Source organism: Pempheris klunzingeri, chromosome 18, assembly GCF_042242105.1.
Source record: "Pempheris klunzingeri isolate RE-2024b chromosome 18, fPemKlu1.hap1, whole genome shotgun sequence".
In the NCBI taxonomy this organism is placed as follows: domain Eukaryota; kingdom Metazoa; phylum Chordata; class Actinopteri; order Acropomatiformes; family Pempheridae; genus Pempheris; species Pempheris klunzingeri.
The window spans coordinates 125,556-152,482 of NC_092029.1; the positions used below are offsets into that span (position 1 = coordinate 125,556).

Below are 26,927 nucleotides of genomic sequence, written 5' to 3' on the forward strand. Positions count from 1 at the left end.
TTCTCTTCAGATTCTTTTATTGACTTTTGTTCGGCTGCTAACAGGTTTCATAATTACAAAGATTCTTTAACTGGTGATTCTGGAAGAAACAAAGCAGTAGTGTTCAGGTGTGTGCCCCCCCCCCCCCCCGCTTGAGGCCCGGTGACCTCTGAGGTTGGAGGTCAGGGGGCGTGGTCAGGGGGGCAACAGGAAAGATAATCACTGACACACAATCAAAGATTATTTTTCTCCAACAACAACAACATGATGATGTGCAACTTTAACAAAAACTTCAAAATTAATTCATACAGTGTTTTTTTTCATCAGAGTGAGACCTCCCGTCTGTCAGGGGGTTAGCCACCATTAGCTCAGCGGCTAACGGTGCACTAAAGCTCAACAGGAAGTTATTCAATAAAGAGGAGGTGGTGATTGGTCCCACAGAGCCAATCAGATTAAAGGTCAAACACACAGCAGCCATCAGCAGGGGTGGAGTTAAAACCAGGGGGCGGGGCTTCCCAGCAGGTAAAATCCAACCATTATAAAAGCAGCAGGAAGCTCAGACTCACCCCGCCACAATAAAATCATCAAGTAAAATCTAAACTCTCAGTCTGCAGCCTGATTGGCTCATTCAGCCCCTCCTGGGATGTTCAGCAGGGGCGGGGCCTCAGGGCTCCATGTCCAGGCCGTCCAAGGTCAGCTGGCTGTGGTGGGGGGAGTTCGGGCTGGGGGGGCTGCTGGGGTTGGAGCTGTTGGAGGGGGTCGAGTGTTTGGTGGAGTCAGAGTCCGGCTGGGCGAGAGACATTCAGACAGACAGAGAGAGAGAGAGCGAGCGGGGGGGGGGGGGGGGGGTTGAACCTGAGCCAGAACTACCTCATCACACAGAAGTGTGTGTGTGTGTGTGTGTGTGTTACCTCTCGGTCCAGGTCCTGATCTGGTTCAGAGGTGACACGAGACGAAGCTCCGCCCCCAAAATCTGAACCAATAAAAACAGAGCTCATTACAGTTTGAAAACTTGATTGAAACACAAATCATCCACCTGGTGTGTGTGTGTGTGTGTGTGTGTGTGTGTGTGTGTGTGTGTGTGTGTGTGTGTGTGTGTGTGTGAGAGTGTGTGAGTGTGTACCTGAGGCTGTGCGGGTGATGTGTGTCTTGCTCCTCTGTTGCCGGGAGATACTGGACAGTGGGCGGGGCTTATCTTTAACGGACTCGTCCTGAGAGGAATGCATCACACTCTGCACACACACACACACACACACACACACACACACACACACACACACACACACACACACACACACACACACACACACATTATGTTGGGCCTTCTGCCCCCCCCCCCCGCCCCCATGGTCGTATTAAAGTCCTGCTCAGCTCACATGTTCTACCACAGAACTACAGCTACCAGAAGGCTTTGACAGTACTTCTGTAGCAAAGACTCATGGGAGATGTAGTTGAGAGCTGAGATGCAGAGAAGAGGACAGGAAGTGGAGTGAAGGGACAGGAAGTGGAGTGAAGGGACAGGAAGTGGAGTGAAGGGACAGGAAGTGGAGCTGTCTGTATGTTTAAAGCTGCAGATGAAGTAAATCCAAGTGAGTGAATAATGTTTGATGGTTTCTGTGAATAAAGGAACATTCAGCAGATTTATTTAGTGTCACTTCATTTGAAAAAGGTGAATTTCTTACGTCTCTTCCCCCAAACCTGCCTTCACCTGGATGTTTCATCACGTCTGACCTGACGGAGACGTGACGGCGCGTCAATGAGATCATTAATCCATGAGCCAATCAACAGTAAGTCAATACTGACCTGTTTACATCTCATCAGCTGCCACTGGTCAGCAGCTGGTGACATCATCAAGATGTCACCAGCTGCATTCAGTTGACTGCTGTCTACAGGCGTGTGGGGGAGGAGGGGGAGGCGGTGGGGGAGATACAGAGAAGCAGGCCTACCCTTCCCAGGGAAGAGGTGGAGGGAGAGGAAGAGGAGGAGGAAGGCTGCAGGAGGCTCTGCTGGGAGGAGGAGGAAGAGGAGGCATCTTTCTGCAAGAAGGCGCCGGCCGACGCAGAAGTCATGTGATACACGTGCTCAAAGTTGGAGGGGGGAGAGATGAGGGTGTGGCGGGAGGAGGAGGAGGAGGGGGAGGGAGATGGGGAGGGGGAGAGGGAGAGGGAGGTGACATCACCAACCTGGACATCAGGCAGGAGGAAAAGGAGGAGGAAGGTGAGACGGGGGGAGGAGGAGAGAAGAAAGGAGGAGTCAGTGTGATGACCAGAGCTGTCGGAGGGGAGGAGAACATGCTGGGGGGAGGCGGGAGGAGGGAGGGGGAGGGGGAGGGGGGTGTTACCAGAGGGAGGTCCATGAGGACCTGCATGCCGTCTCCTGGTCCCATGTGAGCCACGTGGTTAAAGTTGGTCGGATTAGAAATCATCTTGGATCTGAGCTCCGGATCCCTCAGCATCTCTCTGCAGAGTACACAGAGTGCACGTGAGTACACATGAGTACACATGAGTACACATGAGTACACATGAGTACACAGAGTACACATGAGTACACATGAGTACACAGAGTACACAGAGTACACGTGAGTACACAGAGTACAAGTGAGTACACATGAGTACACGAGTACACAGAGTGCATATGAGTACACGTGAGTACACGTGAGTACACAGAGTACACGTGAGTACACAGAGTACACATGAGTACACATGAGTACACAGAGTACACATGAGTACACAGAGTACACATGAGTACACAGAGTACACGTGAGTACACGTGAGTACACAGAGTACACGTGAGTACACGTGAGTACACAGAGTACACATGAGTACACAGAGTACACGTGAGTACACGTGAGTACACATGAGTACACATGAGTACACAGAGTGCACATGAGTACACATGAGTACACATGAGTACACGTGAGTACACATGAGTACACATGAGTACACATGAGTACACAGAGTACACATGAGTACACAGAGTACACGTGAGTACACAGAGTACACAGAGTACACATGAGTACACATGAGTACACAGAGTGCACGTGAGTACACATGAGTACACAGAGTACACATGAGTACACAGAGTACACATGAGTACACAGAGTACACGTGAGTACACGTGAGTACACATGAGTACACAGAGTACACAGAGTACACATGAGTACACATGAGTACACAGAGTGCACGTGAGTACACGAGTACACAGAGTACACATGAGTACACAGAGTACACATGAGTACACAGAGTACACGTGAGTACACAGAGTACACGTGAGTACACATGAGTACACAGAGTGCACATGAGTACACATGAGTACACGTGAGTACACAGAGTACACGTGAGTACACAGAGTACACATGAGTACACATGAGTACACAGAGTACACATGAGTACACAGAGTACACGTGAGTACACGTGAGTACACAGAGTACACGTGAGTACACGTGAGTACACGTGAGTACACAGAGTACACATGAGTACACAGAGTGCACATGAGTACACAGAGTACACGTGAATACACAGAGTACACATGAGTACACGTGAGTACACAGAGTACACGTGAGTACACGTGAGTACACAGAGTACACATGAGTACACAGAGTGCACATGAGTACACAGAGTACACATGAGTACACAGAGTACACGTGAGTACACAGAGTACACGTGAGTACACGTGAGTACACAGAGTACACATGAGTACACATGAGTACACAGAGTACACGTGAGTACACAGAGTACACGTGAGTACACAGAGTACATATTACTACGCGTACACGGAGTACACATGAGTACACGGAGTACATATGAGTACACGTGAGTACACGGAGTACATATGAGTACACGTGAGTAAACAGAGTACACATGAGTACACGGAGTACACATGAGTACACGTGAGTACACATAGTACACATTACTACACGCATACACAGAGTACACATGGTACAGAGTACACATGAGTACAAATGAGTACACATGAGTACACATGAGTACACATGAGTACACAGAGTACACATGAGTACACAGTACACATGAGTACACATAGTACACATTACTACACGCGTACACAGAGTACACATGAGTACAAGGAGTACACATAGTACAGAGTACACATGAGTACACAGAGTACACGTGAGTACACGTGAGTACACATGAGTACACAGAGTGCACATGAGTACACAGAGTACACATGAGTACACAGAGTACACGAGTACACATGAGTACACAGAGTACACGTGAGTACACAGAGTACACATGAGTACACATGAGTACACAGAGTACACATGAGTACACAGAGTACACGTGAGTACACAGAGTACACATGAGTACACATTAGTACACAGAGTGCACGTGAGTACACATGAGTACACAGAGTACACATGAGTACACAGAGTACACGTGAGTACACGTGAGTACACATGAGTACACATTAGTACACAGAGTACACAGAGTACACATGAGTACACAGAGTACACATGCGTACACAGAGTACACATGAGTACACAGAGTACACATGAGTACACAGAGTACACGTGAGTACACATGAGTACACATGAGTACACAGAGTACACAGAGTACACATTAGTACACGGAGTACACATGAGTACACAGAGTACACGTGAGTAAACAGAGTACACATGAGTACACGGAGTACACATTAGTACACAGAGTGCACGTGAGTACACATGAGTACACAGAGTACACATGAGTACACAGAGTACACGTGAGTACACGTGAGTACACATGAGTACACATTAGTACACAGAGTACACAGAGTACACATGAGTACACAGAGTACACATGCGTACACAGAGTACACATGAGTACACAGAGTACACATGAGTACACAGAGTACACGTGAGTACACATGAGTACACATGAGTACACAGAGTACACAGAGTACACATTAGTACACGGAGTACACATGAGTACACAGAGTACACGTGAGTAAACAGAGTACACATGAGTACACGGAGTACACATTAGTACACGGAGTACACATTAGTACACATAGTATACATGAGTACACGTGAGTACACATGAGTACACGAGTACACATGAGTACATGTGAGTACACAGAGTACACATGAGTACACAGAGTACACGTGAGTACACATGAGTACACATGAGTACACAGAGTACACAGAGTACACATGAGTACACATGAGTACACGAGTACACATGAGTACATGTGAGTACACAGAGTACACATGAGTACACAGAGTACACAGAGTACACATGAGTACACATGAGTACACGGAGTACACATTAGTACATAGTACACATGAGTACACGTGAGTACACAGAGTACACATTAGCACATAGTACACATGAGTACACGTGAGTACACATGAGTACACAGAGTACACATGAGTACACATGAGTACACGAGTACACATGAGTACATGTGAGTACACAGAGTACACATGAGTACACAGAGTACACGTGAGTACACAGAGTACACATGAGTACACGGAGTACACATTAGTACATAGTACACATGAGTACACGTGAGTACACAGAGTACACATTACTACATGAGTACACAGAGTACACATAGTACACATTACTACACGCATACACAGAGTGCACATGAGTACGCATGAGTACACGGAGTACACAGTACAGAGTACACATGGTACAGAGTACACATAGTACACATGCGTACACGAGTACACTTTAGTACACAGTACACATAGTACACATGCGTACACGAGTACACATTAGTACACAGTACACAGAGTACAGAGTACACATTAGTACACAGAGTACACGTGAGTAAACAGTACACATTAGTACACGTGAGTAAACAGAGTACACATGAGTACACGTGAGTAAACAGAGTACACATGAGTACACGTGAGTACACATAGTACACATTACTACACGCGTACACAGAGTACACATGAGTACACAGAGTACACATAGTACACATAGTACAGAGTACACATGGTACAGAGTACACATAGTACAGAGTACACAGAGTACACATGCGTACACGAGTACACATTAGTACACATAGTACAGAGAACACATTAGTACACATGAGTACACATAGTACACATGAGTACACATAAGTACACGAGTACACATAGTACAGAGTACACATGGTACAGAGTACACATGGTACAGAGTACACATAGTACACATGCGTACACAAGTACACAGTACACATAGTACAGAGTACACATTAGTACACATGAGTACACGAGTACACATGAGTACACATAGTATACAGTACACATTAGTACACAAGTACACAGTGTACACATTAGTACACAAGTACACAGTGTACACATTAGTACACATGAATACAGTGTACACATTACTACACATGAGTACACAGAGTACACATTAGTACACATGAGTACACAGTACACATTAGTACACAGAGTACACAGTAGTAACAGTATTTGACTACGTCACCTCCTCTGCTGAAGTCGTTCCTCCTCTGGAACCTTGAACAGGAACTTTCTCTTGCTGCGAGTTCGAACCATCAACTTCCTGCTGTGGTCAGACAGGTCTGGGATGGTCAGGTCTCCTTCTGAGGACAGACAGGTGGGCAGGAAGACAGACAGGTGGACAGGTAGACATGTTAGATTCAGGGTGGTATAGAGTGAAGGTGAGTCTGTCCAGGTGTGTCTGGTTGTTACCTGAGGACGTGTTGCTGAAGTAAATCAGACGAGGAGCTTCTGAACTCAGCAGGTTTAACGTCCCTTCAACATTCAGAGGTCTGATCTGAGGACACACACACACGTGATTGGCTGTGTGACCGGCTGTGATCGGCTGTGTGTCCTGCTGTGATCGGCTGTGTGTCCGGCTGTGATCGGCTGTGTGTCCTGCTGTGATCGGCTGTGTGTCCTGCTGTGATCGGCTGTGTGTCCGGCTGTGATCGGCTGTGTGACCGGCTGTGATCGGCTGTGTGTCCTGCTGTGATCGGCTGTGTGACCGGCTGTGATCGGCTGTGTGTCCGGCTGTGATCGGCTGTGTGTCTGGCTGTGATCGGCTGTGTGTCCGGCTGTGATCGGCTGTGTGTCCGGCTGTGATCGGCTGTGATCGGCTGTGTGTCCGGCTGTGATCGGCTGTGTGTCCGGCTGTGATCGGCTGTGTGTCCGGCTGTGATCGGCTGTGTGACCGGCTGTGATCGGCCGTTTCAGAGCAGGGCTGGGCTGTGATTGGTTACCTTGCGGAGGGAGATGGTCTGAACCCACTCTGTGGTGTGAATATCGAAGACGTCGACCCCGTACTCACTGTAGACCGACAGGTGGGACGAATTAGAGCCTGGAAAGAGAAACAGGTGATCAGTTACCACTAGACAACACTGCAACACCTTGATGATACGATGACTCGTCACTCAGCTGCTCAGGCTGCTCGGTCATCAAACACACCAGGTACCGCCGCCCAGGTGGACTCACACCTACATACCCGTTTACACGAGACACAGGAGACCAGCCAGCTACACCTGTCTGACCTCACCTGACAATCCTCTGCACCTGTCTAACCTTCCTGAATCAACTGTGCTCAGGTGTGAATGACGTACTGCATGCCAGCGGCGTGGCGGGCCACATCAACTCCTGGGTCCTGGACCGGCGGCCCTGTCCGTCCACGTAGATGCCGAGGTGGCTGAAGCAGAGCAGCAGCTCGGTGGAGCCGACCTCCAGGGCGTGCAGGGCGTCTAGAGGCTGCTGGGCCAGGAAGGCCAGTGACAGGTCGGCGGGGCTCACCAGGCTGATGGGGGACGACTCCCCCTGCAGGGCCAGCAGAGCGAAGCCCGAAGGGTAGCCGACGCACAGACGCTCCCTCACCATCCCCAGCCACTGCACCGTCCCTGGAGCCTGCACCTCCCACAGCCGCTTATGGTGGGGCTTAGCTCCGGTGATCTCGTAGCACTGAACCTGGGGGGGGGGGGGACACAGACAGAGCATTGAAGCAGGACCATGGGGGGAGTAGATCTCCGATCTCAGGTAGATCTCCAGGTGTTCTCACCTGGCGTTTGACGGCGGCTAGCAGGCAGGCGGGGCCTCCAGGTCGCAGCACACCTGTAGTCAGAGCCTGGCAGCCTTTGGTCTCCGTCAGCTTGATGTCAAAGGCGGCCTCAGCGCCATCCAGTGCCCCCCAGGATAGGAGGTGAACGTGGCGGTTCCGACCGCAGAGCAGAGCGATGATCTTCTCCTTCGGGATCAAATCAATCTGATAAACCTTCTTACTGTCTGCTGCTCGGACGATCACTGGAGAGAGAGACGGGTTAGTAAGGAGCTGAACATCGGCTGTCTGAACCTGTCTCACCTGTCTGGAGGACTGGGGGAAAGGTGGGACCACCTGTTCATGACTGAAAATGTGTGTGTTTGTTATTTGAGGCTAGCTCCCAGTTGAACTTAAGAAAGTAAAAGGGCACCAGCATTAGCCCAGTTAGCACCGGCATTAGCTCCAGTTAGCACCGACATTAGCCCAGTTAGCACACCCTCTGGCTCTCTCTGTCTTTGAGTTTACTTGTGTAGTCCAACCAAACCCCCCGGCCCTTCCACTCAGCAGTGTTTGAGTTGTATCACATAATTTCGGATAAAAGCTAAAGAAATAAATGTTATGTGGTGTAACGTCTGTCTTACCGTCTCTGGTGACCTCAACCACAAACAGCCCATCTTCTGTTCCCAGGGCGACCCTCTCCCGATCTGCATGGAAAACAGTCTTTGCTTTAATCATAAAAAAGGCTCCTCTGACAAATCTTTCAATACAACTGCCCCAACTCCCCCAAAAATGCCCCAGTCCGACCCCCCTCTGAATGTCCCAAATGTTCCTCTTACCAAAACATCAAACCAATTACGGTTCAACCTGTTACAGGCTGTTACTGACCGAGCACAGCGGCTGACAGCGTGGTCTTGATGATGGGCAGCGAAGCGTCGTAGGCCTCGTGCAGGACATGGACTTGGCGGTTCTTCAGCAGGTTCTTGGTCAGGATGCTCTGCAGACCCTCCAGGATCCTAACCCACTTCCTCTTCTCCACTTCGCCTTCCGCCAGGACCAGCAGAGACACTGAGGAGAGCTGCGAGATCAGCTGAGATGACGTCACCTGACCAAACACAACAATCAGGGTCAGAACATGGACGTCACAGGTCTGGCGGGGGGCAGTCCTCCTACCCTGTGCAGTGCAGGCCTCCTACCCTGAAAATGCAGGGGATGTCCTTCCTGGTTGCGTGGATCACATCTGATGCCAACACAGAGCTGACGGAAAACTCCTCGTCTCTGAAACAGAACAGCATGGTGCCCTTAGACTGGTCACATGACCAAGAACCTCCTCAAGAACTACCTCAGCCTTCTCAAACCAGTTGAACCTGGGTCTTCTCACAATACCTAACCCTCACTAATCTCCTCAAGACTACCCAAACCAATCTGAACATTACCTGAATACCTGAACCTTTTGAAGACTATCTGAATGCTTTAAAGACTACTTCAGCCCTCTCAAACCATGTGAACCTGGGTCACAATACCCACCCAAACCTCTTCAAGACTGTCTGAACCTTTTCAGGACTACCTAAGTCTCTTCAAGAGAAACTGAGTCTTCTCAAGACAATCTGGACCTTTTAGAAACAACCCAAATGTTCTCAGAATGACTGTCAAACGACTCTTCAAAGACTCACAACAGTTTACAAAATTTCACGTCTTCTCAAAATTAGCAGAACCTTTTCAAAGACAGACATGACATGTCCTTGATTAGACAGACAGGTGGACAGTTACCTGAGATCCAACACCAGACTGGCCACCACCCCCGGCTGGGTGGACTTTCCCTCTGGAACGTCGTAGAGAAACAGTTTACAGTCAGAGACCACGGCGAATGCTCGCTGCCAGCCCTTCTTCACCCCGCTCGGCTTCGGGATCTGGTGAATGAAAACATGTGAGACTAGAAACATTGAACTGCAGATTAACTCCTGTACCAGTATTGCTTCATCACCCTGACGTAGGCGTCGTGTCTTACCCTGACGTAGGCGTTGTTGCGCCGTCTTACCCTGACGTAGGCGTCGTTGCGCCCTGTCTTACCCTGACGTAGGCGTCGTTGCGACCTGTCTTACCCTGACGTAGGCGTCGTTGCGCCCTGTCTTACCCTGACGTAGGCGTCGTTGCGACCTGTCTTACCCTGACGTAGGCGTCGTTGCGACCTGTCTTACCCTGACGTAGGCGTTGTTGCGCCGTCTTACCCTGACGTAGGCGTCGTTGCGTCCTGCCTTACCCTGACGTAGGCGTCGTTGCGCCCTGTCTTACCCTGACGTAGGCGTCGTTGCGACCTGTCTTACCCTGACGTAGGCGTCGTTGCGACCTGTCTTACCCTGACGTAGGCGTCGTTGCGCCCTGTCTTACCCTGACGTAGGCGTCGTTGCGACCTGTCTTACCCTGACGTAGGCGTCGTTGCGACCTGTCTTACCCTGACGTAGGCGTCGTTGCGACCTGTCTTACCCTGACGTAGCCCTTGTAGGCGGTGCCGATGCCTCTCTGGACGTCGATGCCCTGAGGTCTCTTGGCCTGTTCAGCTGGGATTGGACAGACCAGGGGGGCTTGGTCTTTACAGGAAACATGGCAGATGAAGGAGCACACTGAGGAGAGACAGACGGAGTCAGACAGGAAGCTGCTTGACGCCGTCAGCTGACAGCAGCGGCACTTTGTGTCTGACACACCATCAGATTTACTGTAAGCTTCCTGAAATGCTCACCTGAAGCTAACCAACAAACAGGTTTATCTGTACAGGTGTTTACCTTCGCAGGCGTATCCCTGTCGGATGAGGCCCACCATCAGTGAGGTGCAGTGCGTGCACTGGGTTGGACTGGAGAAGGTCTTGATGCTCAGCTGGTGAGCTTTGGGCTGTCAACACAAACATAAACATGACCATACACACACACAGGTAATTGTCATTTAGAAGCATTCAGAGGTTTTTGGTGTGTATCAAAGTCACATGATGAAAGTCACACTGACTGACTGTGTAACACAGGGGTGTTAAACTCAATCAAAGAAAGGGTCAAAATTTGAAACACGGTCTAAGTCGCGGGCCAAACGGGCTCAACATTTAGTGAAGACTCTAATAGTGACTCTTTTATTATAGTATATAATAATAATTATATATATATATATATATATATATATATATATATATATATATATATATATATATATGTATATATATATATATATATATATATATTATCCAGAAATATGAATGTAAACAGCCAAACTTCTACAACTTTTCCTCAATAAAATAAATAGAATTTTAAATAATTTTTTTATTTTTTGTACTATCCTGATGTCCACTTTTCGTTTAGCCATTTATTTTGGGGGGGCTAGCTTAATGGCGTGTTTCCACTAGTACCTACTCCGTACCTACGCCAAGTAGAGCTGAGTAGGTTCTAGTGGAAACGGGCCATAAGTGTCACTATAACAGCGCTGATCGATGCATTGATCTGTTGATCGGTGTGTCATTATACCTGCGGGAGGAGGGGCTGCTGCACGGGTCCTGACTAGCACGGCAGCTGTTCAGTGCATTGTGGGATTTGTAGTATTAGAGGTGGGAGTGCTGTTTACCGACGGGCCGTTCTTAATAGTCACATGAAATTATCTCGCGGGCCGTATATAATTGTATCGCGGGCCGGATGTGGCCCGCAGGCCTTGAGTTTGACATATGTGGTGTAACAGGTAACTGGAGTGTCACTACCCCCCGACAGACAAGGCCACACCTGGGGAAATGGCAGCGTACCTTTGGTGTGGTTAGCGCTGAGCTCTGGTAGGTGGGGGAGGGGCTCGCTGGAACTGACACCCCTTTCACTTCCTGTTGATACAAACAGGTCACAGACTTACACAGGTAGAGGGACAGGTCCATAAGACACAGACATGGACGGTATTGGACTGACCTCGTGTTCAGAGGTGGTGGAGGGCGAGGGGGGCGTGGTCTCTGGTTTCTGGGGGGTGGAGTCTATGTCTGCGGTCTGCAGGCGAAAAGGGGGAACGTTTAAGACAACAAAGACACACCTAAAGACCAGGTCGTGCTAAAGGACTTCGGACTGCATTCACACTACTGTAGTTATAGACTGACAGACAGGTGAGACAGACAGGTGACTCACTTTGAAGGTGAGGTCTGGAGCCAGAGGAGATGTATTGAAGTATTCAAAGATGGAGTCCTGGAAGTCTGGAAGTTTCAGACCTGCAGAGGGGTACAGAATGTGGTCGGGGTTAGTCTAGATCAGGTGAGTCAGAACAGGGACTCCAGGTGGACTCACCTTTGTCGGAGCGGGAGCGGCTCTCCTCCATCTCTTTCTTCAGACTCTCCATCTGCTCCCCCATGTCCCTGCTCCTCTCCTCAGACTCCTTCAGCTTACTGAGAACAGAGAGACCCACAGGTGACCACACATAGGTGAGGATAGAGACAGGTGTGGACAGGTGAGGACCAATGAGACAGGTGAGCACTGGTGAGGACCGATGGGAACAGTGAGCACTGGTGAGGACCGAAGGGAACAGGTGAGAACTGGTGAGGACCGATGGGAACAGGTGAGAACTGGTGAGGACCGATGGGAACAGGTGAGAACTGCTGGCAACAGGCGGGGACTGGTGAGGACAGATGGGAACAGGTGGGGACAAGTGAGGACAGGTGAGGACTGATGGAGACAGGTGAGGACAGATGGGGACAGGTGAGGACAGATGGGGACAGGTGAGGACTGATGGGGACTGATGGGAACAGGTGAGGACAGGTGAGGACTGATGGGAACAGGTGAGGACAGGTGGGGACAGGTGTGGACTGATGGGAACAGGTGGGGACAGGTGAGGACTGATGGGAACAAGCGAGGACAGGTGAGAACAGGTGGGGACAGGTGAGGACTGATGGGAACAGGTGAGGACAGGTGAGGACAGGTGAGGACAGGTGGGGACAGGTGGGGACTGATGGGAACAGGTGAGGACAGGTGAGAACAGGTGGGGACGTCGAACCTCTCCAGGCTGATGTTGGCCGCTTTGACCTTGCGGAGCTCCTCCTGGACGAGCTGCTTGGCTCTGATCTCAGCATCCAGCGCCGACTGCAGCTCCAGCCGGGCCGACATGTCCAACTTCTGACTGCGACGCACCTTCCACAGGGGATCCTGTGGGGGGGGCAGACGGGGGTCAGGCAGCTGTCATGATGGAGGACGCCCCACCCCCCATCATGTCTCTGCAGCTCACATACAAACAGGTAACCATGGCAACAACACAGATCACCTCAGATGCTGTCAGACAGCGAGTGGTCACCGCGGCTGCCTGTAAACATGGCAGCAGGCAGAGGGACACTCTGTACCTGAGAGCACCTTTACCTGACAGGTAAAGCAGATGGAGCAATCAGCCAATCAGAGCAGCCCATGAACACCACATGTCTGTCCTGTGTCACCTGATCAATCATGTCACATCAGTGGCATCATTATGTGACTCCCACCCCAACCTTGGAAAACCTGGTCTTATAGCTCTAACAAAGACAATGGGACCCCTGGAGGACTCCTTGAGCACCCTGGAGGGACAATGTCTTCAGGACACCTGGAATTGTAACATGAGAATTTCCCCCTATGGGGGATCAAATAAAGAAAAGTCAAATAAAGAAAAGTCTAATGTCCTTTGAAACCAACTCAACTCTGGGGGGGACCTCTGGAGGTGTACTGGGACCTCTGGAGGACCACTGCCCCCCTGCCCCCCCACCAGACCATAGACTGTATAAAACATGGACGTAGTCACCCAGAGGCTCCCTGGTCGTCTCCATCATGACAGGGCCATTTTAACATAGAGGTCAACAGCGACTGACTCCCATTTGGAGCCTCTGGTAGTCAGTCCAGGAACTGCAGTTTCTGGCACCTCAGCATCGACTTCATGTTCTTGAATCGGAGGTGTGGACACATCTGGAACAGGTGATCCAGGGTTCCATGAACATTATCAGTTCATAATCCTCATTTAACGGCTCCCTGGCTTACTCTCTAGGACAGCCGAACCTGCTCAAGGACCCCCATGGCTGCCCTGGCTATTCTAATGATAGACTGCTAAGAATCCCAGAATGCCCAGAATCTGGACCCCCACAGACTACCTCAAGAAGACCCCACTATGTCCCCTCCTACACCCCTTCAGTCCTCAAGGACCTCTGGAAACCCCTTCAAAGCACCCTGTAACCCCCAAAACAAGCCCACCTGAAATAACTCCAGGACCCTGAAATCCTTTGTGTGAGCATCTGATCCTCTGAATCACTAACCCCCGCCCCATGGTACCCCCCATGGCACCCCTTGGAAACCTCCAGGACCCTGGAGGCCATGTGACAGCAACAGACATGAGAGCCAATCGCCATGCAAGCTTCTGAAATCATCATGAGGTGGAGTGAATCCTGATTGGCTGGAAGCTGTGGCTGACACACTCACCCTCCTGTCTCCACCAATAGGAGGCCAGGGTTTCCTTGGGGGCGTGGTCACTCCAGACTCAGGCTGAGACAGCAGATCAAAAAATACATAAGTGTGTGTGTGTTACCAGGGGTTTAGTGTGTATGTGTGTGTGTCTGTGTGTGTGTGTGTGTGTGTGTGTGTGTGTTACCAGGGGTCTGGTCCCCAGGCTGGAGCTCCGTAATGTCTCCAGCTCCTCGGTCATCTTGGTGGCCAGAGCCTGCAGGTATCCCCGGGCGTCCTTCTCATCACTCACCCTACACACAAACACACACACACACACACCATTAACCACAGAGACCAGGACCAGGACCAGGACCAGGACCAGGACCAGGACTCACCACTGGATGATCTCTGCGATCTGAGCCTCCCAGTGGGCCACGCTCTCCTTCTTAGAGGACAGGTCCTGCAGGTCGTCCTCCAGCTGCCGGTTCTGAGCCGTCAGTTTGTCCACAAACGAGCAGAGCTGAGGACAGACCACAGGAGACCATCAGAGCTAAGCCTCCAGACCAGGACAGAGCCCACAACAGGATGTGATTGGTCCGTTCAGACTGCCCCCCCCTCCGGACTTTCAGGACCCCTGTGGACTCTGGTCACCTTGTCGGTTTCAGCTGTCAGTTTGCGGTTTTCTTCTGTCAGCAGGTTTTTCTCTCGTTCATGTTTCTCCTTCAGAGCCGCAACAGCTTCGTCCATCTCCACCTGTCTGCAGGGACATAAAGACAACCCGGGTCAGGACCCGTCCCTCCTTAACCCAGGTCAGGACTCACCTGTCCCCCATGCTGACCCAGGTCAGGACTCACCTGTCCCCCATGCTGACCCAGGTCAGGACTCACCTGTCCCTCTTGGCCTTGTCCAGCTTGTCCCGTAGCAGCAGCAGCTCTTTGTTGGCGGCGAGCTGGGCGCCCTCAGATTCGTGCAGATCTTTGCGGAGGTTCTTGATTTCTGAGGAGTGGGCGGAGTCTCTCCTCAGCAGCTCCTCCTCATAGAACAGGACCTTCTTATCGAGCTCCGCCTTCAGACGGGACAGCTCCTGTTGGGACTCCGTCCCCCCGGCCAGAGCCCCCCGACCCTGCTGAGACTGAGACCAGAACCAGAACCAGCGTCACCCCCTTCTGCTCACTGAGACCTACGTCCACCTCAGGGGGGACAAGTCAGTGCTCAGTTACCATCAGTTACCACGGAAACTGGAAATTAATAATCAAACTGAGTAACTAAAATCTCACACCAGACAACACAAACCGCCGTCTAATGGAGTCAAAACCAGGACCAGGTGGGAGGGGGCAGATGGTTCATGACCATCACCAGCACAGATATACTGTGTGTGTGTGTGTGTGTGTGTGTGTGTGTGTGTGTGTGTGTGTGTGTGTGTGTGTGTGTGTGTGTGTGTGTGTGTGTGTGTGTGTGTGTGTGTGTGTGTGTGTGTGTGTGTATACCTTGAGGCCCTCCAGCTCCGTCTCCAGCTGGGCTGAGTACCCCTCACTGTGCTCCCTCAGCTTCCTCTCCTTCGAGGCTTCGGCCTTTGCGTCGTCCAGCTGAGCCTCCAGCTAACACACATAGACACAAGGCTTTTATTCTGAAGGGCGCCCCCTCCTTCCTGCCCCTTGACAGCAGACAGGAAGTGACTGAAAACGGCTGGTGGTGAATCAGGTTGCTGTGAAGGTCAGAGGGAGCCCCCTGCTGGTCAGCAGGTTCAAAGGTCACTGACTGTTTTCTGGACCTTTCAATCACATCTACAGTTATTCATCAGCAAGGAGACTTTTGCTCCAACAGTGATCCTCTCTACCAGCCGCTGATGAAGTCCATGAGACGTGGTTGAAAGCTCGGAAAGAAGACACTGGGTGGCACTTTACTGAAGACAACTTCAGTTGATTCCATAAATTAAATAAATTTATTATTATTATTTTTTTTTTTTTTTACTGCTAATAATATTATTTTCCCACCATTACCCACAATGAAATTATTATTCACAGTAAGCAGATTTCATTAAGTTTGGTGAGGTAATCTGGACTCAAGGTCCCCTGCCCAGCTATTCCAGAGCTTTCATCCAGCTGTCATGATGCTGACCAGCGTGAGGACTCAACCCGGTTCCCGACCCTCCTCCTCCACCACAGAACAGATGAAGGTGTGAGGACTCACTTCCTTGCGGTTCTTCTCAGTCTTGCGGATCTCCTGCCTCATGGCGTCCATCTTGTGCAGGAGGGCGTCCATCTCCTCCTCTTTGTCCCTCAGCTGGCGGGACAGACGCTGTTTGGACGAGCGGAGATCCGACATCCGCTCCGACAGCTCCGACAGCTCCTGCAGGGCCACCTTCCTCTGGGAGTGGGCCTCCTTCAGCTCCTTGGACTGGGCTCTGAGGCGGTCCAGAGAGTCAGCCAGCTGCTGCTCGGGGGTGGGGGAGCGTTAGATTAACATTAGAATAAAAAAGAAGAGAAAATTAGCATCCACCTGACCAGAGACCAGTATCAGCGAGGTACCTTGTGGTTGTCGTCTTTCTCCTGTCTCAGGGTCTTCACCTGCTTCTCCAGGGTCTTCAGTCTAGAGGCGGAGCTCTCATAGTCCTGTCTGAGCGTGACCGCCTCCTCCAGCTGGTGCTCCAGCCTATCAGAGTCTACAACAGCAGAGGGGAGGGGTTCACTCACTTGAACGACACTGACCGCTTAAGAGGACAACAAACTAAAACTGGTGGTCCTGCTCCTGCTGCCAATACTGCTCCTGGCGCTAACATCTTTATTTCAACAACAATTGTACCACTTGCAAGTAGTATTAATACCACACCCCCTCTGACCTGCCAGCTTCTTCTTTAGTCGTTCGATCTCCTCGTTCAGCTTCTTGATTTCTTTGTCTCGCATCAGAGTTCCTCCCCGAGCAGGAGCCTGCAGGGCCTGGGTCGACTCTACAGACACAGACACAGGGGTCAGGGGTCAGGGGTCAGGGGTACTTCTTCCAGCACAGTAAATACATGAATCCTGTACCGCTGAACGTCAGGTATTAATTGAAGCATATGAAACATCACCCTGCAGTTTGCGGTTCAGCTCCTGTTTTTCTTGCTCCAGTCGGCGGATCCTCCTCTCAAACACTTCCACCTCCTGTCCTCCTCCTCCATCTTCCTCACCCTGGCGGAGGTCAAGCCCCGCCCGGCTGACAGAGCCACGGTCAGCAAAGCAACTGTTGGTGGTGTAGGTAAAACCAACAAAGGGGAGGTGCTGACCAGTGAAACCAGTGTGAGACATTGGAGGGCTGATGTCCTGCAGGAGAAACACATTCTTTATATTCTATGTGTGAGACAGGATCTGACAGACTAGGGACAGGGTCTGACAGACTCGGGACAGGATCAGGGTCTGACAGACTCGGGAGAGGGTCTGACAGACTTGGGACAGACTCGGGACAGGGTCTGACAGACTAGGACAGGCCAGGCCTATGATGAGCTCTGGTTATTTGTGGTCTTGGTGGTCGTCCTCACCGGGTTCTTGAGGACATCGTCGTCTACGTCAAAGTTAGAGGTGTCAGTGGGCGAGGACACTTCTGGGATGTAGGGGGCCTCTGCAGACCGGATGTTGTCCCAGTCGATCCCGCTGAAAAACAGGTGACTCTTGAAGTCAGAAATCCCGTTCAGACCGAGTCGACGTTCCCTTGAACAAAGCAGCCGCTGGATCAGATCTTTGGCGTCCTCGGACACATCGGTCACATGAGAGGGGAACTGGAAACGCTCCTGGAGATGACCACAGAGGAAGTAAACCACAGAGGAAGAATGGAAGGGAGTATGAGGATTTCAGACAAACAGGAAGAGAGAAGGAGAGAGGTATGATGAGACAGAAATGTAGGACAACTGGTTGGTTGGTCCACTGAGACAAGTTCTGATTTAGAGCAGAGGAAGTAGGCCGAGAGCCTGGAGACAAAAGGGCCTGGAAACAGACTGTATCTCTGACAGCTGATGATTCAGGACTCATGACCAACTCAAACTTCATTGACTTAGTAAACTGGTTGACTGGACCCCCAGATGAGCCTCATGGTTCTGACCTCGTGGTTCATAATCTTGCCATAGGTTTCCACCAGGGACTCAGCATAGAATGGCGTTTCTCCATACAGCATCTCATACATGCAGACCCCCAGAGACCACCAGTCACACTCTGGCCCGTAGCGACCCATCCCATCCTCCATCGCCTGCAGGATCTCAGGGGAGATGTAGTCCGGAGTGCCCACTGCCACGGAGGACTGCACCTGCACCAGGACCACCAACACCACAGGATGAGTCCTTAAAGCTGGATTGGGTTCAAACCAAGCCAACAGAGAACTGAACCTGGTTCAGTCCAGCTAACATCCAGCATGATGAGACTGTGTGAGTGTGTTAGCGTTACCGTGCCGTCCTCCATCATCCGAAGACACGACCCAAAGTCCGCCAGTCGGATGTGTCCGTTCACGTCCAGCAGGACATTGTCTGGTTTGATGTCCCTGTGACACGAGAACACAACAAGAAAATCAAAACCTGGACAAAACCTGGAAAACCTGTCAACATGTGGTCCTTACACCTGATGATGTGTTCAGGTGTAGCAGAGAGTGCAGGTCAATGCTACTGATGACATCACAGTGTACCAACATGACTGCCTCACAAACTCAGACTAACGATAGAAACAGGTCACAGACTGAAAGAAGGTCAGAACTCAGAGGAGGAGTCTCTGCTTCAGTCCTATAAATACACTGTGACTGAGGATCCGTGTTAATGGATTGATGATTATATCAGTTATCAGTCTCCACCCAACACGGACCCTGACAGAAAGCCGCCCACATCTGTGCCTGGTTCTGTTCGAGGTTTCTTCCCGTTAAAGGGGAGTTCTTCCTCCACTGGGTCCTAATCTAATCTCTGAGCTGCTCTGTGGGGATTCTTGAATCCTTCATGTTGAATTCCTGAATCTTTGGTCTCTGAATGAAAGAGTTTGTTCTGAGCTGCTCTTTATGGAAACAGTCTGAGAGAACACTGCTGTGACCTGGAGCTGGAGAGAGAAACACTGATTGATTGATTGATTGATTGATTGATTGATTGATTATCAGTCTGACGGGGCCTGTCAGGAAGAGAGGAGATCATTACTATTACAGAGACTGAAACAGTTCACTGGCATAAAAGGAACCACATTAAGCTGTTTTAAGTCCTATTGATCAGATTGATCTCAGTTTGTACACATTAACAATGAATCCTCTGTCCACACTAAGGTTAGACATGGAGTTCCACAAAGTTCAGTGCTTGGACCAATACTATTCACCTTATACATGCTTCCTCTGGGTAATATTATCAGGAAACACTCCATTAATTTCCACTGTTATGCAGATGATACCCAATTATACTGATCAATAAAGCCTGATGAATCCAATCAGTTGGCTAAACTTCAAATCTGCCTTAAGGACATAAAGTCCTGGATGAGCAGCAACTTTCTGCTGCTAAACTCAGACTAAACTGAAGTTACCTAACCCTGGATGGCATCACTCTAGCCTCCAGCTCCACTGGGAGGAATCTGGGAGTCTTATTTGATCAGGATTTGTCCTTTAACTCCCACATTAAACAGATTTCAGTACTAATCATGCTAGTACTCGTAGTGGTAGTTCAATCAATCAATCAATCAATCAATCTTTATTCATATAGCGCCAATTCACAACAGCGTTATCTCAAGACGCTTTACATAAAGAGCAGGTCTAGACCAAACTCTTTAATTAGAGAGAGACCAACGATTCAGGAATTCAAAATTAAGGATTCAAGAATCCCCACAGAGCAGCTCAGAGATTATATTATATTGAGCAACAGTGGAGGAAGAACTCCCCTAGTTCTAGTAGTAAAAGTAATATTTTGGTTCCTACAGGTACTACTAGTAATATCAGTAGCAGTCGTAGTAGTAGTGGTAGTAATATTAATGACTATAGTAGTAGTAGTATTCTGTCCAGGTAGGTATCATTCTGGAAGGCGTAGTGGTAATACTAGTAGTAGGAGTAGTACTAGTAGTATAAATAGCAGTAGTACTATTATCAGTAGTGGTAGTAGTATTTCCTAACCAGGTAGTTGTCATCCTGAAAGGCGTAGTGGTAATACTAGTGGTATTATTATTATTAGTAGTAGTACTAGTAGTCCTCTTCCTCTCAATCCTGATGCTTCATGTCTCTTTAATGTCTGTTTCTAACTTGGTATCTTCCCCGGAGCCTTTCTGTGCTTTTCTCATCTCTCAGGTTCCTGTGGAACCCAGTATATCCAATATAACCAGTATAACCCAGTATATCCAATATAACCAGAATAACCAGTATAACCCAGAATAACCAGTATAACCCAGAATAACCAGTATAACCCAGGATAACCAATATAACCAGAATAACCAGTATAACCCAGAATAACCCAGAATAACCAGTATAACCCAGAATAACCAGTATAACCCAGAATAAACAATATAACCAGTATAACCCAGTATATCCAATATAACCAGAATAACCAGTATAACCCAGAATAACCAATATAACCAGTATAACCCAGAATAACCAATATAACCAGTATAACCCAGAATAACCAGTATAACTAGTATAACCCAGAATAACCAATATAACCCAGAATAACCAGTATAACCCAGAATAAACAATATAACCAGTATAACCCAGAATAACCAATATAACCCATAATAACCAGTATAACCAATATAACCAGTATAACCCAGAATAACCAGTATAACCAATATAACCCAGAACAACCAGTATAACCCTGAATAACCAATATAACCCAGAATAACCAGTATAACCAATATAACCCAGAATAACCAGTATAACCCAGAATAACAAATATAGCCAGTATAACCCAGAATAACCAATATAACCCAGAATAACCAGTATAACCAATATAACCCAGAATAACCAGTATAACCCAGAATAACCAGTATAACCAATATAACCCAGAACAACCAGTATAACCCAGAATAACCAATATAACCCAGAATAACCAGTATAACCAATATAACCCAGAATAACCAGTATAACTAGTATAACCCAGAATAACCAATATAACCCAGAATAACCAGTATAACCCAGAATAACCAATATAGCCAGTATAACCCAGAATAATCAATATAACCCAGAATAACCAGTATAACCCAGAATAACCAATATAACCGAGAATAACCAGTATAACCAATATAACCCAGAATAACCAATATAACCCAGAAAAACCAGTATAACCCAGAATAACCAGTACCTGTGGATGTAGTGCTGCTGGTGGATGGAGTGGATGGCCAGCACCATCTCGGCCACGTAGAAGCGGGACATGTCCTCTGGGAGACGGTCCTCAAACTTACTGAGCAGAGTCAGCAGGTCCCCCCCCACGTAGTAGTCCATCACCAGGTACTGCAGTACAACACAGGGATACTGTACATCAGTACTAAAGCAGTAGTAGTATTAGTACTAATAGTAGTTCTAGTAGTAGTAGTAGTGTACTAGTTGTAGTAGCAGCAGTATTAGTATTAGTACTAGTACTAGTAGCAGCAGCAGTATTAGTATTAGTACTAGTAGTAGTAGCAGCAGCATTAGTACTAGTAGTAGTATTAGTACTAGCAGCAGTATTAGTATTAGTACTAGTAGTAGTAGCAGCAGCAGTATTAGTAGTAGTAGTAGCAGTATTAGTACTAGTGTACTAACCAGGTAGTTGTCGTCCTGGAAGGCGTAGTGCAGCCTGGTGATCCACTGACTGTCTCCTCTGACCAGGACGTCCCTCTCCTCCCTGAAACACGCCGTCTGGACACACACACACACACACACACACACACACACACACACACGTTACACACAACGCGCTAACATGATCACATGACCTGGTCCTGGTAAACGTGCTGTGAACTCACCTCGGCTCTCTTTAACATCTCCCACTTGTTGAGGATCTTCATGGCGTAAACCCTCTCAGTGTGCCTCATCTTCACCACGGCAACCTGGGGGGGAGACATGAACACAGAGAGAGAGGGGAAGAGGTGTGTGTGCAGGTATGTGCTCTGCAGGTTTCTGATTGGCCGATGCAGCCTGATGTCACATACCTGTCACGGCTCACCTGTTCATCCACCTGCGGTCACACAGATTGGTCTACTGTGATTGGTCGAGCAGCTGTCTGACCCACCTGTCCGGCAGGGCTCTGTGCCGGTTCACGGACCTAATTTTGAACCGGCCGGCGCGTTCAAACCGGGTTCGGAACCTGAAAAGTTGGTTCTCAGCTGGAACCAAAAAATAGTTGGTTCTTCCTCGCGAACCGTGACATCGTGTGGGCGTGTCATATTCTCAGGTTCACCTGAGTGTGTGTGAGGACCAGAGAGAGGACCAATAACACACACCTCTGAGTGTGTTCGTGTCCTCAGGCAGCACACAGGTGTGGCTCTGACACACCTGTGTGCTGGTATGTGGACAATACACATACACACACACAGTATAGAACAGGAGTGGGCGTGGCCACAGTGATGTCACCCGCTGGTTTGTGGACGCTGTATTAAAGCCTCCATCTGTGTTTCTGGTCAGGTTCAGACAGGACCCTCCTCTGATTGGTCAGGTTCAGACAGGACCCTCCTCTGATTGGTCAGGTTCAGACAGGACCCTCCTCTGATTGGTCAGGTTTAGTCAGGACCCTCCTCTAAATGGACCATCATTGACTACATGAACGTCCTGCTGTGCTGAAGAAGACAGTAAACTAGAGACTGAGAGCAGAAACTGTTCACTGAGCTGATAAATCAGGAGAGAAGTCTCCTCATTTCCTCATTGACTTCCATCCAATCAGACTTCTGTTTGGAGCCAGTGGAGTCGCCCCCTGCTGGACACTAGAGAGGAAGCAGCTTTAAGGCTCTTCAGCATCGGCTTCACTGTTCAGCCCCAGAGGACACCGACACTCTTTACACAGACTGATACCAACCAATCAGAGGACGCTTCTTTATAGACTGATACCGACCAATCAGAGGACGCTTCTTTATAGACCGATACCGACCAATCAGAGGACGCTTCTTTACACAGACTGATACCGACCAATCAGAGGACGCTTCTTTACACAGACTGATACAGACCAATCAGAGGACAGCAATGCTTCTTTACACAGACTGTGGGAGGAGGAGGGGGAGCGATGGGATCAGAGGTCAACAGGAAGTCCTACCTCTCCAAAGGCTCCTCGTCCAATCACCTTCAGCATCTCAAAGTCGTCTCTGTGCAGCCGCAAGTCCTTCACGGTGGTGGTGAACGGCCTCACTGAGGACAGACGGGGGAGACAGAGAGGTGGGGGAGGGAGGGGTTTAGTAAACTACAGGAGTGTAAAGGAATCAGGTGTTCACACTCACACCATCATCATCATCATCCATCATCATCATCATCATCTTCATCATCTGTTTCATTGACTCATCTAGTTTTCACCTGATTGGACCTTTAGTTTGTTTTTTCAGCTGTTTACTGTCAAGCACTCAACTTCAACCCTCACCCGCCTCTCACCTGCCTCTCACCCGCCTCTCACCCACCTCTCACCCATCACATCACAGTGACATTATCTGATCATGTGACTGATTTACATGCTGTCTGGTGTCATGTGATCATTCATCTGTTATTGTGTCACATCCTGTCGATCAACAATAATCAGATCAGTCAGAGCCGTGATGACACCGTAAAGGTTCTGGACTGAACTCCAGGGTGATTATTTATAGAAAAGTGGAACACGAGTGAAAGTAGGTCATCATCACCATCACCATCATCATCACCATCACCACCATCGTCATCACCATCATCGCCATCACCACCATCGTCACCATCACCATCACCATCGTCACCATCATCGCCATCACCATCGTCATCATCACCATCGCCATCACCATCGTCATCATCACCATCGCCATCACCATCGTCATCATCACCATCGCCATCGTCACCATCACCATCATCACCATCGTCATCATCATCATCACCATCACCACCACCACCATCGTCACCATTACCATTGTCATCACCATCACCATCGTCATCACCATCGCCACCATTGTCATCATCATCACCATCACCACCATCGTCACCATCACCATCACCATCACCATCGTCATCACCATCACCACCATCGTCACCAACACCACCGTCATCACCATCATCATCACCACCATCGTCACCATCACCATCGTCACCATCACCATCGTCATCACCATCACCACCATCGTCACCATCACCATCGTCACCATCATCATCACCATCATCACCATCGTCATCATCACCATCACCACCATCGTCACCATTACCATTGTCATCACCATCACCACCATCACCATTATCATCATCATCACCATCACCACCATCATCACCACCATCGTCACCATCACCATCACCACCATCGTCACCATCACCATCGTCATCACCATCACCACCATCGTCACCATCACCATCACCACCATCGTCACCATCACCACCATCATCGTCACCATCACCACCATCATCATCACCATCGTCATCACCATCACCACCGTCATCACCACCATCGTCACCATCACCATCACCACCATCGTTACCATCACCACCATCATCGTCGTCACCATCACCACCATCATCATCACCATCGTCATCACCATCACCACCGTCATCACCACCATCGTCACCATCACCATCACCACCATCGTCACCATCACCACCATCATCGTCACCATCACCACCATCATCATCACCATCGTCATCACCATCACCACCGTCATCACCACCATCGTCACCATCACCATCACCACCATCGTCACCATCACCACCATCATCATCACCATCGTCATCACCATCACCACCGTCATCACCACCATCGTCACCATCACCATCACCATCATCGTCACCATCACCATCACCATCGTCATCACCATCACCACCATCATCACCATCGTCATCACCATCACCATCGTCATCACCATCACCATCGTCATCACCATCACCACCATCATCACCATCGTCATCACCATCACCATCGTCATCACCATCACCACCATCATCACCACCATCGTCACCATCACCATCACCATCATCACCACCAGTTAGTGAGACAGACAGACAGACAGACAGACAGGTGGCAGACAGTTCCTAAAACCAGGCCAAACTGAACCAGGCCACAGCGTGCTAACAGGGCCAGGCTGAACCAGGTCAAAGTGGACCAGAGTGGGACAAAGTCCTGAACCTGAGCGTGGTCCAGCCCTAGGTCCTGGTCTAGCCCCTGGCCCTGATCCAGGTCTAGCCCCAGGTGCAGGTCTTACCCCAGTCCAGGAAGTCGGTGACGTGCTTCTCCCTCTTCAGGGGGGACTGGGAGACCTCCATGTAGAAGCAGAGCAGCAGGTCCAGCAGCGCCTCCACACTCAGACTGCCCGCCGCCTTCTGCTCCAGCAGCAGCTCCTCCAGCCGCTTCAGACGGGCCTGAGCCGACATTCTGACCCGGGACCGTCACTCCCGCTCCCGCCGAGAAACCAACCGCAGCCCCCGCTTCGCAGTCCCAGAGTAACCCGCCGCCCAGACTCCGTTTCCGGCCGAGTCTTGCCGAGCTCCGCCTGCTAGCCGCGGCTAGCTTGTTAGCTCCGGGAAAACATTCCCGAAATGTTGAGCCGTCTGGGAGTCGGTGTGTCGGTGCGTCTCCACCGGTTCCTGTCGCGGTGAGAGCCGATCGGCCTGCGGGCCCTCGTCGGTCCGCCCTCCGGTAATCCGGTAAATCTGGACTTTCCTCTCAGAAATCGGGATGTCGGTCAGACCGTCGACTCTCAGCTTGGCCGCCGCTGCTCCATGTCCTCCGGTCGGGAATCAGCCCGGGATCGGGGCCGGGGGCTCCGGGACACGCACGGGTTCAACGTCAAACTCCGTTAACGGTGGGGGGGTGGGGGGGTGGGGGCACGGCGGAGGGCTTTCGAGGGGTTTTCGGTGGTTTGGAGCCGCTGCCGGTGTGGCGGATCCGGGGGAATATGGCTGAATCCAGATCAGATCACGGAGCAAGTTGCAGACACTCAAACACACTTCCGGTACCAGGGAGTTTCACAATAAAAGAGCCTACTTAACAACAGCCGAATCTCTGTCCGGATTGAATTAACATGACCGGTTAATTAGCGGTCTGTTGAACGGGGACACTCTTCATCCTGAACCCCACACTAACGCTCCTCTTCCTCAGGCCCTTTGCTCTCTGCTGAGACTCTGATCTGCCAGACAGCAGATTTTCACAGTAAAGTGAATATTTTAAAGCCCATGCAGAGATCCTGGCCCTGGCTCTGTTCCTGATCATGGCCCTGGCCCTGGCCCTGGCTCTGTTCCTGATCATGGCCCTGGCCCTGTTCCTGATCCTGGCCCTGGCCCTGGCCCTGGCTCTGTTCCTGATCATGGCCCTGGCTCTGTTCCTGATCATGGCCCTGGCTCTGTTCCTGATCATGGCCCTGGCCCTGGCCCTGGCTCTGTTCCTGATCATGGCCCTGGCCCTGTTCCTGATCCTGGCCCTGGCCCTGGCCCTGTTCCTGATCCTGGCCCTGGTCTGTGGGATCACGGTGAAACACCTTCAACGGATTTTTTGTCTCGTTGAGTTTTA

At 49.9% G+C, this 26,927-nt stretch overlaps 1 protein-coding gene across 1 annotated transcript; it reads right to left on the bottom strand.

Moving 5' to 3' along the window:
- On the bottom strand, positions 1–26,284 carry cdc42bpb (CDC42 binding protein kinase beta (DMPK-like)). The gene is made up of 38 exons (XM_070848774.1): positions 25,624–26,284; positions 23,523–23,614; positions 22,243–22,326; positions 22,040–22,135; positions 21,600–21,748; positions 18,742–18,835; positions 18,404–18,604; positions 17,847–18,095; positions 17,400–17,631; positions 17,172–17,279; positions 16,861–16,994; positions 16,523–16,765; positions 15,820–15,930; positions 15,220–15,464; positions 14,984–15,089; positions 14,728–14,852; positions 14,538–14,643; positions 14,369–14,431; positions 12,933–13,081; positions 12,230–12,327; positions 12,074–12,153; positions 11,864–11,938; positions 11,710–11,781; positions 10,718–10,823; positions 10,422–10,558; positions 9,708–9,847; positions 9,134–9,215; positions 8,826–9,042; positions 8,582–8,644; positions 7,962–8,203; positions 7,516–7,870; positions 7,159–7,256; positions 6,629–6,713; positions 6,402–6,519; positions 2,321–2,438; positions 1,103–1,211; positions 891–952; positions 1–766 (listed from the first exon to the last, which is right to left on the bottom strand). Exons 1-38 carry the CDS (start codon positions 25,790–25,792, stop codon positions 644–646), a joined length of 5,136 nt encoding a protein of 1,711 aa, XP_070704875.1. The 5' UTR covers positions 25,793–26,284; the 3' UTR covers positions 1–643.
- Between the last annotated feature and the right edge of the window lie 643 nt (positions 26,285–26,927).

Excerpts from the sequence above, each read along its gene's own strand:
- cdc42bpb (XM_070848774.1), bottom strand. The coding sequence starts at position 25,792 with ATGTCGGCTCAGGCCCGTCTGAAGCGGCTGGAGGAGCTGCTGCTGGAG. Across the intron at positions 23,615-25,623 it reads CACCGACTTCCTGGACTGGG|TGAGGCCGTTCACCACCACC; the intron begins GTAAGACCTGCA and ends GTCTGTCCTCAG. Across the intron at positions 9,848-10,421 it reads CCTACAAGGGCTACGTCAGG|ATCCCGAAGCCGAGCGGGGT; the intron begins GTAAGACAGGTC and ends TTCATTCACCAG.